General features: G+C 55.1%; 3 protein-coding genes across 3 annotated transcripts; 2 read left to right on the top strand and 1 right to left on the bottom strand.

Annotated features, from left to right (window-relative positions):
* Window positions 1–1,635: 1,635 nt before the first annotated feature.
* Window positions 1,636–6,460, top strand: MFRP (membrane frizzled-related protein; the record flags this gene model as incomplete). Its single annotated transcript, XM_081062752.1, is given in 16 exon segments — window positions 1,636–1,689; window positions 1,815–1,930; window positions 2,043–2,140; window positions 2,272–2,293; window positions 2,295–2,410; window positions 2,529–2,615; window positions 2,618–2,646; window positions 2,650–2,741; window positions 3,139–3,269; window positions 3,424–3,546; window positions 3,774–3,850; window positions 4,232–4,380; window positions 5,076–5,206; window positions 5,352–5,480; window positions 6,017–6,144; window positions 6,230–6,460. Coding segments are annotated over 16 exon segments (1,713 nt in total).
* A 725-nt stretch (window positions 6,461–7,185) lies between these two features.
* Window positions 7,186–9,161, top strand: C1QTNF5 (C1q and TNF related 5). Its single transcript, XM_081062364.1, has 3 exons — window positions 7,186–7,352; window positions 7,632–7,888; window positions 8,275–9,161. Exons 1-3 carry the CDS (start codon window positions 7,219–7,221, stop codon window positions 8,790–8,792), a joined length of 909 nt encoding a protein of 302 aa, XP_080918490.1. The 5' UTR covers window positions 7,186–7,218; the 3' UTR covers window positions 8,793–9,161.
* Window positions 9,162–10,844: 1,683 nt separating this feature from the next.
* Window positions 10,845–13,637, bottom strand: RNF26 (ring finger protein 26). The gene has a single exon (XM_081063377.1). It carries the CDS (start codon window positions 13,071–13,073, stop codon window positions 11,760–11,762), a length of 1,314 nt encoding a protein of 437 aa, XP_080919503.1. The 5' UTR covers window positions 13,074–13,637; the 3' UTR covers window positions 10,845–11,759.
* Window positions 13,638–15,388: the final 1,751 nt, after the last annotated feature.

Raw genomic sequence — 15,388 nt, 5'->3', positions numbered from 1 at the left:
TAGTATTGTTTTACATTTTTGCAAATCTCGTTAACTCCTGGTTGTTCTCATCTCCTTCTGCATGCAATGTATTTCAATAGAACACATCATGCAGCCTCTGGAAAACTGCACTGTATACTCACAAATAAAAGCAAAAATAATGTCAGTGTTGTTAGGGAAATACTTTTGACCTATCAAACCCTCTAAATGCAGTCCACATCCAAGGATCCAAGAAAAGGCTTGCCCCTTAGACAAAAGCAGCCCAAGGCCCGCAGGGGTGGGGGGAATCTCCTCAGTGTGAGGATAACTGCCTTAGGATCACAGAATCTGTTCCTTTGTTTCTTCTCTCCCCAGTAGGCTCCCCACTTTTTTTCCTCCTTTGTGCCTTGGCTCCAGTGCCTCCAGTGTAGGGTGAAAGAGGGGTGTCATAGAAAATGTGCATGTTTGATTTACCCAGTCCTATGTTCAACTCTTGTCTCTGTATCTTGGGGAAGTTGTGTGACCAGCTGTGTGACCTTGGGGAACTTAATCTCTCGGAGCCTTAGTACCATCATTTGAAAAATGGTTATGCTATCTCATAGGGTGACTAAAGGAGAGAAACTGCATATAAGACCTCTCACCCAGGGCCTGACACATAACATTCTACAAAGAGCAGCCAGAAATATTGGAACTCCCCACCTCCTGCCCTACCCAACTCTCAACCTGAGCATGGCTAACACAAAACAGATTAACCATCCCTTTCCTTTCTCCCCAAGGACAGCTGGGCCAGGCTGGGAATTTCCAAGAAATCTTCACTGATGGAGAAAGAGACATGAAGTGATCTTGTTTGCAGTAGGCTTCCCATCCTGCAATAGCAGATGGCACCAACTGCCAGACTCCACCGCCCATCCGAGGGCCCCACCCTAGCCAACTCTATCCAAGGCCTTGGGCACATTCTCCTTCTCCTCTGTCCTTTCCCTTGCAGGCTGAGGGGCCCCAGGAAGAGACAGCCAACCCCTCAAGCTCCCCCCTCACGTAGCACAGATATAAGCACCCATACACACCATGTTCCTCCTATAATAGCTATCTCCTTGTGCTCGTCACACAGGTACTTTAACAGGGGCCTTGCACAGACCCAGGCTTGGGTAATGCTCCAGTCACCCTGATGAGAAGGAGTGGTGGGCGGCTGGTTTTGTACAGGGCCCTTAGGACTCAAAGCCCTGGAAGCTGCCAAGCCCTTATACCCCTCATGCCTGCGAAGCAGCCCCATTGTCCTCCTTCCCTCCTAGCACCCCTCAGATGCGCACTCAGTGCTCCGTTGGTCACACACACACCTGCACACAGCACTTAGCTTCCTCTGCAAGGTGTTCTCACCCACTGCCTGTGCCTTTAAGGACTGCTGCCCTGTGCCAGCATCCTCAACTGAGTGGGATTAAGGGACGATTTCATGCCTTTGCAAATTCCTCTGGCTGCTGTCCCTCCCCTATACAGACACGGAATAGCCAGTAACCCAAACCAGTCTACTAAGGGTGGCCTGAGAGTTGGTCCAGCCTGATAGCCCATTACCTCAGGAAGCAGAGGCTGCCCTTTTGACAGGGGCTTTGGGGTTGGAGAGTGGGCCCTTGGGGGTCTTGGGCTGTCACAAGGACTCCAGAAAGCCACACGGAGCCTTGAGCCATGAAAGGCTGCTCAGATATCATCCTGTGTGTGGAGGAGACAGAGCTGAGCAAGGTAAGGGTCACACAGAACCACTCTCCCCAAACCTAGCTGCCTTCCTAGGGCTGGCAGTGCCCAGTGCACACGCCTGCCAGGCAGTGCTGCCACTTGCTCTCAGCCCTCAAGTCTCTCCCTTTTAGACTTTCTGCAGTCCTGCTTTCCAGCCTGAATCGGGGTCACCTTGCTCTCCACCAGCCTTCTGGGAGAATGCCAGCTGCAGCCTCCGAGCCCCCTGGCATGGTAACCATCTCAGGGAGTAATCTGGGGGTAGGACTGAGAGGCCCAGGAGCTAATGACACTGATGGATGCCTTAGGGAAGTTGGCTTTCAAAATCCCACCCAGCTGTCCTCAGGTCAGCGTCCCTGAGTGCTGCAGCCAGACTGCCATTTCTCGTGGTTATGTGTCCTCCTGCTGGCCAGCCTGCTGCTCCTACTGCTGGGGCTGCTGGTGGCCATCATCCTGACCCGTAAGTACCTAGGCCCTGCTTGGAAGAAGGGCTTTAAAATGAGACTCCATGAGTTATGCTACCTGTTCCCCCTCCCCGCCCCCCTTCCGCCCCCGCAAGCGTCCAGCTCCTCTGAATCTTTCTGCCTCCAGAGTTGCAGGCTGCGCCCCCTTCTGTCTGCCCGACATCTCACCACCACTAGCACCACCTCTACCACCACCACCCCCTCTCAGGCAACTGGGACCCCTAAAGGGCAGCAGGAGGCAGGCATGAGCCCCACACTCCAGTCCAGTGAGTATTAAGGGCAGACCTTCCCGAAGAAGGGCCCAAGATGGCAAGGGGGGGTGGGGTCAGGAAAAAAAATGTCTCTCTCCTTTTGTCCTCTGAACTCGAACCTCCATCTCTGAAGCCTGTGGGGGCATCCTTCCTGGACCAAGGGGCTTCTTCAGCAGCCCCAACTACCCAGACCCGTACCCACCCAGTGTTCACTGCATGTGGCCATCCATGTAGCCACAGACCACACAATATAGCTCAAGGTTGGAACTCTCAGCATGGAGAGTGTGGCCTCCTGTCTTTTCTATCGCTTGGAAATCTCCCCTGAGCCTGAAGGCCCCCTCCTCAGGTGGGTCCCTCTTGCTCCCTGTCCTGAACCACTGTCCGGAGGGCAGAGCCAGGGAGCTGCAGTGTAAAGGCTTGGCTGCGAGGAAATTGAGATACTTGCCCAGCTCTGGGCCCAGCTCTGCCACCACTTTGCTGTATGACCTTGGGAAGATTATGCCCCCTCTCTGACCATGGTTTCCAAATCTGTAAAATGGAACCCCTACCTCCTTTCCCATAAATAATTGCTGCAAGGATGGCTGTGCAAGTGCTAGTAAGCTCAGAACTCCCTGGGAAATGAAAGGAACCTTTTTGACAACATTGTCCCAAGTTCAGGGCTGGAGGAAAGAGGACAGTAGGGCCCAGGCAGGGGCAGGCCCCATGTTCTCAGCCTCCATCACCCCCAACCTGGCTTCCTGCAGAGTATGTGGGAGGGTGCCTCCCCCCACACTCAATACCAATGCCAGCCACCTCCAGGTGGCCTCCATCGCTGACAGCAGTGTGGAAGGACTTGGTTTCCATGCCTGGTACCAGGCTGTGGCTCCTGGGAATGGTGAGTGCTCTCCCGACCCCCTCACCCCCACCCCCAGTTCCCAGCTACTTGTCAGTGGTCTACTTCCCTCCCCTCCAGCCACTCCCAGCACTGTCAAAAGGGGTGGAGACTCTGGTGTTTCTGAATCCAACCTCACCCTCTCCCCATCCCCCAGGGAGCTGTGCCCATGAATTCCCCTGTGACCAGCTCATCTGCCTGCTACCTGACTCAGTGTGTGATGGTTTTACCAACTGTGCTGACGGCAGTGATGAGACCAACTGCAGTGCCCAGTTCTCAGGTATGGGCCCCACCAGTCTCTGGGTCGGTGCCGTCTTCAAACATCTGATCCAGGTTCAGGCTGGGCTCCCCAGCTCTGGCCCAGCCCCAAACCTGGCTGGTCATTCTTCTGGCCCAGAACTTGTTTCCCCATGGACATGGCCAAACCCTACTCTGCACTCACTGCTTGCCCTGTTGGGCAAAGGCACAGTCCCTGGCCAACTAATGAGCCCCACCTCCTCTCTACAGGATGTGGGGGAAACCTGACTGGGCTCCAGGGCACTTTCTCTGCTCCGAGCTACCTGCAGGAGTATCCTCACCAACAAGTAAGCCAGCACTCCTTGGGCAAGGGTAGTGTAGCACTCATGGGCATACCTGAGCACCTAGTTAGTGTGACTGGGAACACATGGTAGAGACTGCCTTGTACTTGGGAATGTCAGAGATCCAGCAGATAGGAAGGGAACATTATTAAGGGCCTACTACATACTCAGATGTTCCCGAGCTCGGTAAACTTATCTGAGACCAGACAAATTAAAAGACCCTCCATTTCTGAAAAAGCACCTATGACAAGAGCTAGGTGAGCTAGCAGTGCCCACACATTCCCCGCCTAACCTGCAGCAGGGAGCAAGCCCTTCTGGTGCTCAGCCTGGATGCCCAAATTGGGACAGAAGGAACCTGTGAATTACCCCATCTGTGCCTTCCCCCAGCTTTGCACCTGGCATATCTCAGTGGCTGCTGGACATGGCATAGAACTACAGTTCCACAACTTCAGCCTGGAAGCTCAGGATGAGTGCAAGTTTGACTATGTGGAGGTGTATGAGATCAGCAACTCAGGAGCCCTCGGCATCCTGGGCAGGTATTGGCAGACCCAGGGGAGGAGCTAAGGATTAACTCCAACCTCCACAGTCTTACAGTAACAGCTTCCTACAAATTAGCCCAACTTATTCCCTCGCTTCATTTTGTTTGGCTACTCCAAGTCAAAGGGCTCTTCACTGTCACCCTAAAAAGGGCTTGTCCTGGGGCGGCCAGTTAGCTCAGTTGGTTAGAGCGCGGTGCTCTTAACAACAAGGTTGCCGGTTCCATCCCCGCATGGGCCACTGTGAGCTGCGCGCTCCACAACTAGACTGAAACAGCTACTTGACTTGGAGCGATGGGTCCTGGAAAAACACACTTAAATAAATAAAAGTGTTTTTTTTTTTTTTTTTTTTTTTAAAAAGGCTTGTCCTTTCTCACCTCAAGGCCTTTGCTCCTTATGTGGCCCTTTCCTAGTCCCCTCCCTCTTCCAGTTCTCCCACCTGCAGATCCATTTCCACTCTCCTCAGGAACACTCACTGATTTTTCTCATCTCTCAGCGGCTCCAGTTCAAGCAGTTTGTTTACCACTTTGTCTACTGAATATGTGTGTCTTCCTCACCAGCACCTAATTTTCATGACTCAGCACCTATGCCTCCCATCCCCTCTGGCAACGCCAGAGCACCCAGCTCTGAATGAGGCCTGTGCACGGGGCCAGCAAAGGAGCCCTGTGCCCAGGACTGCTCTCTGCTTTGGGCAGGTTCTGCGGAGCAGAGCCGCCCCCTCACCTCATCTCCTTACACCGCCATCTGGCTGTGCTCTTTAGGACAGATCATGGCATCAGCAGCAGGGGCTTCTCAGCCACCTACCAGGCACTCAACACCACGGAGAGTAGGTGCCGTTGGGCGAGTGTGTGTGTGCAGTAGAGGCATCCCCAGGAGGACGGGAAAGCGCTCTGGACCCTGGTCAGGGCACTGTGAAGGCAGTGGGGACACAGGCATATTCCTGGGCACTGCCATTCCTCCTGTGTCTACAGACCCCTGTGGGCCCAGAGAGTCCTCCTGCAAGAATGGAGGGTGTAAGAGTCTGCAGTGGATGTGTGACACACAGAGAGACAGCACAGAGAGCAGTGACAAGTGCAGCAGCCCCTTGCTTCCACTTCCAGGTGAGAAGCCTGCCCCAGGGCTCCATGGGCAGGGCCTAACCGACCTGAGCTTCATAACCCTGAGGAAGGGGGTTCGCTATCTTGACTCTTTACAGAGTCCTGATGGTGGCAATGGTACTTAGTGTCACCCCCAAGGTAAATGGGAATCTGGGAATCCAAAGTTGAGCTTTCAACTCCAGCCATGCCACAAAGAGTGTGGGAGGGAGAGAGAGAGAACTCCTCTCCACGGCCTACTTCAAAGATGAATGTAAGAGCAGGGGAGTTCCTTCTAGATGCTGAGTGGTCTCTGCCAGTGCTGGTGCCTCTTCTTCCTGAGATCAAAGAGGTGCCTGAATGATGCCCAGGGCTGCCCAATGATGCTTAGAGCAGACTCTTGAGGATAAAGAACCCTTGATAAGTATAAAGCATCTCTCTATTTTATCTCCTTTGATTCTTACAACCCACTCCTGATCCACATAGAGTGAATAGGTGACCTTGCCTCTGTTACATGGCCAGTGACTGGTTTCCATAGTGACCCTCCTCTCCCATCCCTGCAGAGCTGGCCTGTGAGCCTGCCCAAGGGGAGATGTGCATCGAGCTGAGCTACAACACCACGGCCTTCCCTAACATCTGGGTGGGCATGGCCACCCAGGAGGAAGTGGTAGAGGTCCTCAGAGGTTACAAGGTGGTCTGAGAAGAGATAAGGAGGGATCCCCAAGAAAGGGAGGGAGCCTGGGAGTGGGTGCCTGAGGGATGATTTCCTTCTACAGAGCCTGACAAGTCTGCCCTGCTATCAGAATTTCCGGAGGCTCCTCTGTGGGCTGCTAGTGCCCCACTGCACCCCACTAAGCAGTGTCCTTCCTCCTTGCTGCTCTGTCTGCCAGGACGCAGAGCGCCAGTGCCAGTCTGGCTTGGCACTACTGGGTACTGCTTGGCCCTTCAATTGCAACAGGCTGCCTGAGGCAGCTGGTCTGGAGGCTTGTGCCCAGCCCTGGTCCTGAAGTGGACACCTGCCCTCTGCCTGCCCATCCTCCTTTCTCTATCAGGGCAGGCGGGCAGGTAGACAAAGGAAGGGGGACCAGCATGGGAGTCTGCCCATCCTCTCGGAGGCCTCCCAGGAGGGGAGGAGAAGTCCTCAACTGGGACAATGAGACCCTCCCACTCTCCCAGCTCCTTCCATGTCCCTTTACTAGCACCAGCTGCCACAAGCAGCAGGCCTGACTCCATGCAGTGCCATTAGCAGTCTAAATTACTTCCCACCCAAGCCTCTGACCCCCATTTCCTATCTTCCGCCTTCCCACTCTTCATCTGCTTTTCCAGGTTCTCTATTACCTGCCTTCTGACTTTTTCATTTATTCAAGAAAATGTATTGCGTACCTGGTAATGGGGCAGGCCCTGTTCTAAGTCCCTGGAATTCAGTTGTCTGTCGGCTTCTGAGAACTGTCCATCCTCAGTTCTCAGCTTTATTCCCTTGACTGGAGTCTTGTCCTTGGTCTCTTTGTCACTGCACTCTCTCTCCTTCCAACTCCTTTGAGGAGTAGGTGCCCTGAGTGGCTGTGTCACGGTTCTGCCTGTGTGCAGCTCAAGTCTCTCTACCCCTCCTTTCTCCCACCAAAGTCTGGCGGGCTGCCGGGCGACACCACGAGTTATTTCCCTGCTGTTTCCCAGCCCAGAGCTCTTGGCCCCTGAACAACTGGTTTCCTCTTGGAGTCTGGGAGGAGCTAGGCAGAGCCGGCAGAGAGTGAACCAGGACCGGGGAATGGCGAGGGCAGGGGGCGCCTACCTGGAGAGAAGCGCAGGGGCAGGAGCAGGGGTCAACTGGAGGGTCCGCAGTAGCAAGCGGCCAGAAGGAGGCCATAGAGCGAGCGAGCCTCCTCGGGAGCCGGGAGGGGGGTGAGTCTGGTTGGGGGAAATGAGAATGGGGGAGGGGACGGTGGGAAAGGCTGGGCAAGGGCCGGGACGGTGGGGGAGGGAAGGGGCTGGCCTCTCCCTCCCTCCTCAGCTGTGCTCTCAGGATTCTCGGGTCTAGGGGCGCGCCTTCTAAGGCCCCTCGCGGCCGCTCAGCTCCCGGGGTTTGGCAGTGGGATGGGGACCGACTCGGCCGCGCTGGGGTAGTAAGCGGGGCAGGTCCCAGCATCCTGGGCCCTGACTCCTGTCCCGCCTGGCCCACAGACTACGAGAGGACCCCGGTATGCGCGCTCCCTGTGCCAGCGCCATGAGGCCTCTCCTCGCCCTGCTGCTCCTGGGCCTGGCGGTCGGCTCACCTCCACTGGACGACAACAAGATCCCCAGCCTGTGCCCGGGGCACCCCGGCCTTCCCGGCACGCCGGGCCACCACGGCAGCCAGGGCTTGCCAGGTCGTGACGGCCGCGACGGCAGAGACGGCGCGCCCGGGGCTCCCGGAGAGAAGGGCGAGGGCGGGAAGCCGGGTAAGACGGCCAGCAGGAGGTCGGCGCTGGCGCGGTCCCTGCTCCAGCTCTGGGGCCCGAGAGCCCAGGGCTGAAATCCCACCAGGGGCGCCGCTCCGTGCCGCCCCTCCCCACTCCGCCCTGGGAGGGGACAGGGGAGAGGGACGCAGCCCGCGGGGTCAGAACTCCTGGGACCCTTTTGGACCGGCCTGTCAGATGTGCGCCAACCCTGCAGGACGCGGGAAAGGGGTGGGAGGCGCCGGTGCTCAGGGCGGCACCAGCCGGGGAGGTGGAGACTGGGGAGGTGAGAAAGGATGGAGAGGCTGCTTAGAGTCGCCCTCTGCGCACCCCACTGCGGGCGAACAGGGCGCTACACTCACCCTAACCATTCTCCTCACCCCCCGCAGGACTACCGGGGCCCCGTGGGGAGCCCGGGCCGCGAGGAGAGGCGGGCCCGGTGGGGGCGACCGGGCCTGCGGGGGAGTGCTCCGTGCCTCCGCGCTCCGCCTTCAGTGCCAAGCGCTCCGAGAGTAGGGTGCCTCCGCCGTCGGACGCGCCCCTACCCTTCGACCGGGTGCTGGTGAACGAGCAGGGTCATTACGACGCCGCCACCGGCAAGTTCACCTGCCAGGTGCCAGGGGTCTACTACTTCGCGGTCCACGCCACTGTCTACCGGGCTAGCCTGCAGTTTGATCTGGTCAAGAACGGCGAGTCCATCGCCTCTTTCTTCCAGTTTTTTGGAGGGTGGCCCAAGCCAGCCTCGCTCTCTGGAGGCACCATGGTGAGGCTGGAGCCCGAAGACCAGGTGTGGGTGCAGGTGGGCGTGGGTGATTACATCGGCATCTATGCCAGCATCAAGACGGACAGCACCTTCTCTGGATTTCTGGTATATTCTGACTGGCACAGCTCCCCTGTCTTCGCTTGATGCCCACTGGAAAGTGAGCTCATGCTCTCTCACTCCTAGGAGAGGAGGGTGTGAGACACTGATAGCCACATCATCCGGGAAGGCTGGCCCCCCTGGAATGCTGTGAATGACTACGGAGGGCGGGTGGGGGCCTGTCTGTCCTGCTGCTGGCAGGGAATGGGGACAGAGGTTGTCTGAGATAAGGGCACTGGTTGGATTTATTCCCAAGACCAAAGGAGTGTGTTGTGCGGCCAGGTGTAGTAGGCCCTCTGACCCAGGATATCAAGGTGGGGTGCCCTCTTTCTGGTCCTCTGTTTTTGAGTCTTCCCTTTTCCCTCCTGCTCCTTGGCCCTTTTCTCAGAAATCATTCAATAAATCTAAAAAACCCTCCTCTTGGCTCAGCCTTTCTTCTTTAATGGTGGGGATGCCTTGATTCTGAAGAGGGTGGGGAGGGGAAAGGGAGAAGATGGAAGGAAGAGAAGGGAGGGCTCTTGAGGTGGATGACCTAAGGAGCAAGAGATACAGGAAGCAGCCCCAGATGAATGAGAGGCTGCTCCACGGAGCTGTCCCTCCGCTGGGTCGGTTGTTAACCAGACCGCCTGATTGAGGAGGGTTCTCTCCTGGTTTGGGGCTCTGGCCACCTTTTTCTAACTCAAAGATATCATATGAACTGGGTAGGGACCGCCACACATACCCCTGTCCTGATCAACATAAAGGAGCCAGGGTTTTTCGTTCATGACTGCCCTGGCTGCTCGCTTGGTTCCTAGATGACTAGAAAGCTGTTTTTCTATCCCCAAACCAGAGGAATGGAGTGTCCCTGGGTATCTAGAGATAAGTCATTTCTGAGATGACCACAAGAGGGTGCCCCAGCTCCAGAATGTAGCAATGACCCTGGATAGCCAGGGTAGTCAATGCGCTCTTGACTACTAAGGGTGGTTAGAGGGAGGAAGATTTGCCAATGAAATTCCAGATGGGGGTGGAGGAAAAGGGGATCCTCTGCTCCCAGCTCAGGAAGTTTATCTTCTCTCATAAAATGTTTATTCTCACATTAAACAGAGACTGTTAGGAGCCAAGACTCGCCTTGCTCAGCTTCCTCTCCAGGATTGGGGGAAGGAAAGAAAAAGCCCTCCCTCAGGCCTCCCAACTCCAAGGTGGATGTGGGTAACTCTCCCCTACTGTGCTGCGCCTCCAAGTCTGAGGTTAGCCACAAAGCCCCTGCAAGACTCCCCTTCTCTGACCTTCAAAAGGAGATTCAGGCCAGGCCCGGAGATCAAGTGTTAATGTTGTCTCCATCCTGCAAACCAATAACTAACAAAGCAGGGCTTTCCAGGTTGAACTTAGCTCAGCCTTTCAACACAAAAGAAAGTGAAGGGGTCCTTCAGAGTTTCTTCCTGGCCTCCCTTTTTCCTCTTCCTCTCCCCGCACCCTTCCAGAGGCTGTCCCTGGCATTATAATCCTGGATTTAACACACAATTATGGGGGAGTGTTGCCCCTCTCCTACTGGTCCTATGAGAATAGGTATGACCAATGGGGACCGGGCTGGATAACTGAGCTAGAGACAGGCCTCAGAAGTACTTCAGCTCCCAGCTCTCCTCCACTAGGTTCCACAGCCATACTCTAGCCCATCACAGCACCACTCTATGCCAAGAGACACAAAGACAAGCACCAGCTCCTCCAGAGAACAGAGAGTAGATGGGACTGCAAGTAGTAGGAACCCAAGTCCCCTACTGAGAACAGTGGCACAAGAAGGAAAGCTGGGAAGTCCAACTCAAGGGATGAGAAAGTTCACACTCCTCTCTACCAGGGCTTAATTCTGGCAAAAACAGAAGATAGGGAGGGCTTTCCAAAACCCATGCACGTGAGGACACAAATCGGAGGGGATGAAAGCTAATCCACCCACACCTGGCATGGGCTCTTCCCTAAGGCACAGTACTCCCACCCCATCTTCTCCCTTCCCCCACCAGGTTCCCCACAGATCACACTTGTGACTCCAGCAGGACTGGATCCTGCCGTAATGTCAGTTACCCTGACGAACTGCTCACCCTTGCAGAGATGCACACAGAGGCTGCAGAACTATCAACAGAACTTTATTCACTGGAAACTGGCCAGAGGACTCCTCAGGGAACTGCATGCCCCTAGGCCCTGGCCCCTACTTTGTTTGGACCCTAGTGATGTGCACAGTCTGCCCTCACCAATGCCAGGAAGAGGCAAATAGAAGGGGAATGCCATTTTGATATGGGGTGTGAAAGGGATTATGAGTAGAAATCTGGTTATTTCTCCTGAGGCTCCTAGTGGAGCTGGGGTGCCAGAAGGTACATGGTCCCAGAGCCAGGTGCAGACACCCCACCCCTTCACCCCCCAGGAGTAAACTCTTGATCCCAGCTGTTGGATCAGGTTGGGAAGGAGCCTTGTAAGATTACGACAGGGAGAAGTGGTAGCTCTGAAGGCACCAGAGAGATACCACCCCCAAAAACTACTAAGCACTAGTTGTGACTGAAAATAAAGGTTCAAGATCATTCCAAGGCCCTTGAGTTGTCAAAACACTAAAATGATACTGATGTGTTGTGGCTGCACAAGCTGGGGAGACGAGGGGCAGAGGGCAGGGAGAGGAGAGGACCTGCAAATCTCCAATGGAAAAACCAGAAGCAGAGACAGGGAACCCCAGAGGCTGGCATCTGGGTGGGCCCTGGCAAGCTGGAGGGGAGTCCACAGCAAACAGTCTCAGGGACTTGCATAGTGACACTCACCACCCTCAGAATCGCAGGGACCCACTGGGTAAAGAGAAGCTGTTACCCTGTCCCCACCCAGGTCACAGTCTTCCAGAGTATCCCATTGCAATGTCCTGGGTGTATGGCTTGGAGGTTTGGTATGACAGCCATGGGGGCGGGAGGAGATTCAGGCCAGGCCCGGATATCAAGTGTTAATGTTGTCCTAGTACAGGTGGCTGCATGGAGCATGGAGCTGGAGAGGTGGGCAGGCAGGGAGTTTTCAGAGGTAGACATTGAGGGTCTGCAGAATGCCCCTGCGGCAGAGTGGGCAGTTGCGGTGGTAGATGGGATGGCGCATCAGGATTTCAGTGCAGGCCTGGCACAGGCACAGGTGCCGACAAGGGAGAAGCAGCACCGTCTTGCTCTGGTCTTGGCAGATGACACACTTCTTCCGCTCCTCTTGCTCCTTCAGCAACTTCCATGGGTCTTGCTCAGCTGTAGACTCCTCATTGAGCCTCTCCCGGCCCCAGGCAGCAGTCACTCTGGCCATCCTGACTTCCTCCTCTTCTGCCTCTGATCTGGGCCCTGCTTCAGGAAGAGTGTCCTGTCGCCAGGTCCTGGCTGAGGGCACCCTTCTATGGCCACCCCGAGGGGCCCCAGGTGCCCCTCCCCTGTTTGGCCAACTCGCCAGCTGGAGGCTGCGGCTCCAGACTCGGCTCCAGACTTGGCGCCAGGCCTCCAAGCCCAGTGCTAGGCGAGACAGTCGCACAACGTCCGCTCGGAGCTGGTGGTAGGATGGCCGGGCATGGAGCTGACTGAGTGCCCGTGTGGCCAGCCTCATGGTAAGGTCTGGGTGCAACACAGTCACCGTCACTGCCAGCACACAAGCCAGTAGCACCAAGCCGGTGAGACTGACAAGCACAAAGCTGGCCAGGAGGCGGGCAGCTGAGGCCAGGAGCTCCAGTGCTAGTTGGCAGGGAGTCCAGAGGAGGATGGCCATGGCCACAGCGCTGCTGGAAATGTGAGCTAGGAAAGCAGCCATAACATCTGTCATCCTCCACAGCGGCCCCATCACTGTATCCCACAGGGCCAGCACCAGGGAGAAGAGGTTCTGAGTGCCAATGAGGCACATGTTGACCAGGCTGTTGATTACATAGGCCACCAGGCTCATAGCGATGGTACAGATGTCACAGGCCTGGCGCAGCAAAGCATGGCCATTGGAGAGCACATTGAGGACGCCCCGGTGTAGTATATCCCGGCTCCTCAGTGCCCCATGAGAGGCTAGGTGTCCCAGGAGCTTTAAACTCTCCAGGCCAGAGCAACAGCTGTACAGCAGGGTACACAAGGCCTGCAAGCTCCCACAGGTGAAACGGACCAAGGCGTCAATCAAGGCCAGCAGTGAAAGCAGGACCCCGCGACCCAAGTGCAGAAGACTGGTCAGTACCGTCTGTGGCAGGTTGTAGATGAAGGCCAGGAGCCAGGCCAGGGAAGCCAGGAGGGAGGACACCAGCAGGAAGTTGAGGTCCAACACCAAGGTCAGCACGTCCAGCACGAGGCCCACACCATTCACCACGAGGTACACAGCCTCCATCATAGGCCGAAGGACGTTAGTCCAAAGGAAGTCTGGCTGCTGCTTGAGGGAGGTATCAAAGTTGCCAATATTTGGGGGGGTCAGGGATTAATGTGGAAGGAAAGTGAGTAGTCTCCAACCAGGGAGAGGATCAAGAGTCAGACAGAAGTGGGTTAGAGGGAAGTGGCGTCTCAATGGAGGGAACGGGGGCCAGGTGCTGGCCCAGCAGTCTTGGTTTTGAAGGCGGGCTGTTTGGGAGGGCAGAGGCCAAACATGTCTAAAGCGGAGGTGAGCCCGGGCTGAAGGACAGACCTCAGCTTTGCAGGCCTGGTGGTGGCGAACCACGGCCAAGCAATGAGTCAGACCGAGAGGAGAGCCGGAACGGACGGGCTCGGGCCGGGCCGGGGCCGGGTGGGGGCGGCGCAGGCTGGGCGCAGGCTCGCGGTCCAGCTACGCAGGCGCCCCGGTCCCCGCCCGGCCCCCGTCCTCTGCACTCGCAGCGCTCGGCGCCCAAAGGGGGAGTGGGAAAGGGAGTCAACCTCAGCAAGCCCCACGTCCGGCCTCCTCTCCGCTGGGCGCCGCCATCTTGTGTGCGAAGGGATGGGGCCAGAGGCGTGCTAAGGGGAGGGACGACGAACCCCGGCCAATCGGCGAGAGTCAACCGCGGGGAACATCGAGCACTCATTGGTCCATTTGAACGGCGCCCAAACTTATTTACTTTCCAAAGAAAGGGGCAGAGACAGATGGAAATCTCTGCCCTTTTGAGGCGGTGATTGGTCAGTTGACAGGCAGGGGCGGGATATGCCGCCCCCGACACGAGCAGGATTTTGCTTGGGACTAAATATGGGAGCTGTTCTTTCTCTTGATCTGTGGGAGTGATCTATTTAGGTGCGCGTTGGCGGTCACTGTCTCTGAGCTGGGCTCTGGAATTGCACCGCCTCCGCCTCCTCCTCAGGGTTTCTTCTCATCCTCCTCTATTCATTCATTTATCCTCTTATTTATTGAGCTCCTACAAATGTACGGGGGATACAAAAAATGTGTAAGACGGAGCCTGCTACCAAGCAGTTCACAAGGGGAAACATGGTTACAGGAGATTCCCAAGATGCTATTCCAAACTGTTTTCTCAAGCCCCATCAGGTATTCTCAGTATCCTCAGATGTCCTTGAGAAAAGGAGGCCACAGACCAGAAATAGCTCACCCTCCTACCCCAGTCCATGTTACTTTGTTGGTTGAACAGTCTAATTAGACATCCGTGCCCTGGGAGGCTCCAGGTTCCTCAAGAAATTATCCTTTTCCTTAATATTCAAATAATATTCAAAATATATTTGAGACCCCACCCCAAATATATTGTGAAGCCTGGCAGTATTCTCTGCTAAAGCGAAGGATACTTGGGGGCTTATCCTTCCCCTGGTCACCATTGCTTTAATTTCTTACTTGTAGTGAACTCTTCATCTCCACTGTGGCCTGGACTCCTGAAACTGTCTGTCTCCCTTCACCCCTCCCTGAACACTGCCTGAATCCTTCATTCCCTAATGCGCCACTTATACAACGCTGAGGTATTGACAAGAGATGTTCTAAATTAAATTACGGCTGTGGGAAAGTGAAAGAGACAGGAATAATTAATGGCAGGCCAATTAAAGGATCAGATTCCTGAATATATATGTTGGCGCTTGGATCAACCTCCAGGAGTTTATTAGCAACCACTACCGCCACTGCATATGCATATGCATGAACTTTCAGGACTGTTACCTGTAACCAATCAAAAGTAGGAACTACTTCTTCCTTACAGATGCTGCTCCTATCATAGGACTGCCCCTCTTCACCTTATCCCACCCCCTTATCTGTAGCTAATGTAAATTCTTTCAAAACAGCTTACATCTTTCTTCCCCAAAACATAATGTATAAAAGCACTCATTAGCTTCAGGACTGTGGACATGCTTATCTTTTCCACTTAACGCTGCTGCTGGTGGTTTAGACTTCATGCCCCAAGACCTGGTCCTTTCTGGCTAATAACATGGCCCATAAACTCTTTCTTTTAAAAAGGTTTCCAACCATGGAAGTTGTTTGTTTGTTTAACAGTATAAAGCAAATCTTTACTGAGATAAGGGGTTCCCAATAGGGTTTACACTATATTGCAAGGACTGCAGTTTCTAAAACTCCACTGGTTTTTCCCCTGGCCTCTCCCTAGACTCCAACTTCCCATTTTGTTACAGTATTTTATTTTACAAAGCAGTCTATCTCTACTGCCAACCCAATCTAAACTCTAACCACAAAATGCTAAGCTCTCTAAACAAAGGAAAATAATATAAAGATTCATTTTGGCCTCCTGCCCAGATCAT

The sequence above is a fragment of the Rhinolophus hipposideros genome, assembly GCF_964194185.1.
Source record: "Rhinolophus hipposideros genome assembly, chromosome: 10".
In the NCBI taxonomy this organism is placed as follows: Eukaryota; Metazoa; Chordata; class Mammalia; order Chiroptera; family Rhinolophidae; genus Rhinolophus; species Rhinolophus hipposideros.
Note: the sequence above shows the minus strand (reverse complement) of the source record. Positions and strands in the feature narration are given on the sequence as shown.

What these genes read in the sequence shown, in the direction of transcription:
- C1QTNF5 (XM_081062364.1), top strand. Translation starts at nt 7,219, where the DNA reads ATGGCGAGGGCAGGGGGCGCCTACCTGGAGAGAAGCGCAGGGGCAGGA. An exon ending in CCTCGGGAGCCGGGAGGGGG is followed by an intron (nt 7,353 to 7,631) that starts GTGAGTCTGGTT and finishes CCTGGCCCACAG; the next exon opens with ACTACGAGAGGACCCCGGTA. An exon ending in GGGCGAGGGCGGGAAGCCGG is followed by an intron (nt 7,889 to 8,274) that starts GTAAGACGGCCA and finishes CACCCCCCGCAG; the next exon opens with GACTACCGGGGCCCCGTGGG.
- RNF26 (XM_081063377.1), bottom strand. Translation starts at nt 13,073, where the DNA reads ATGATGGAGGCTGTGTACCTCGTGGTGAATGGTGTGGGCCTCGTGCTG.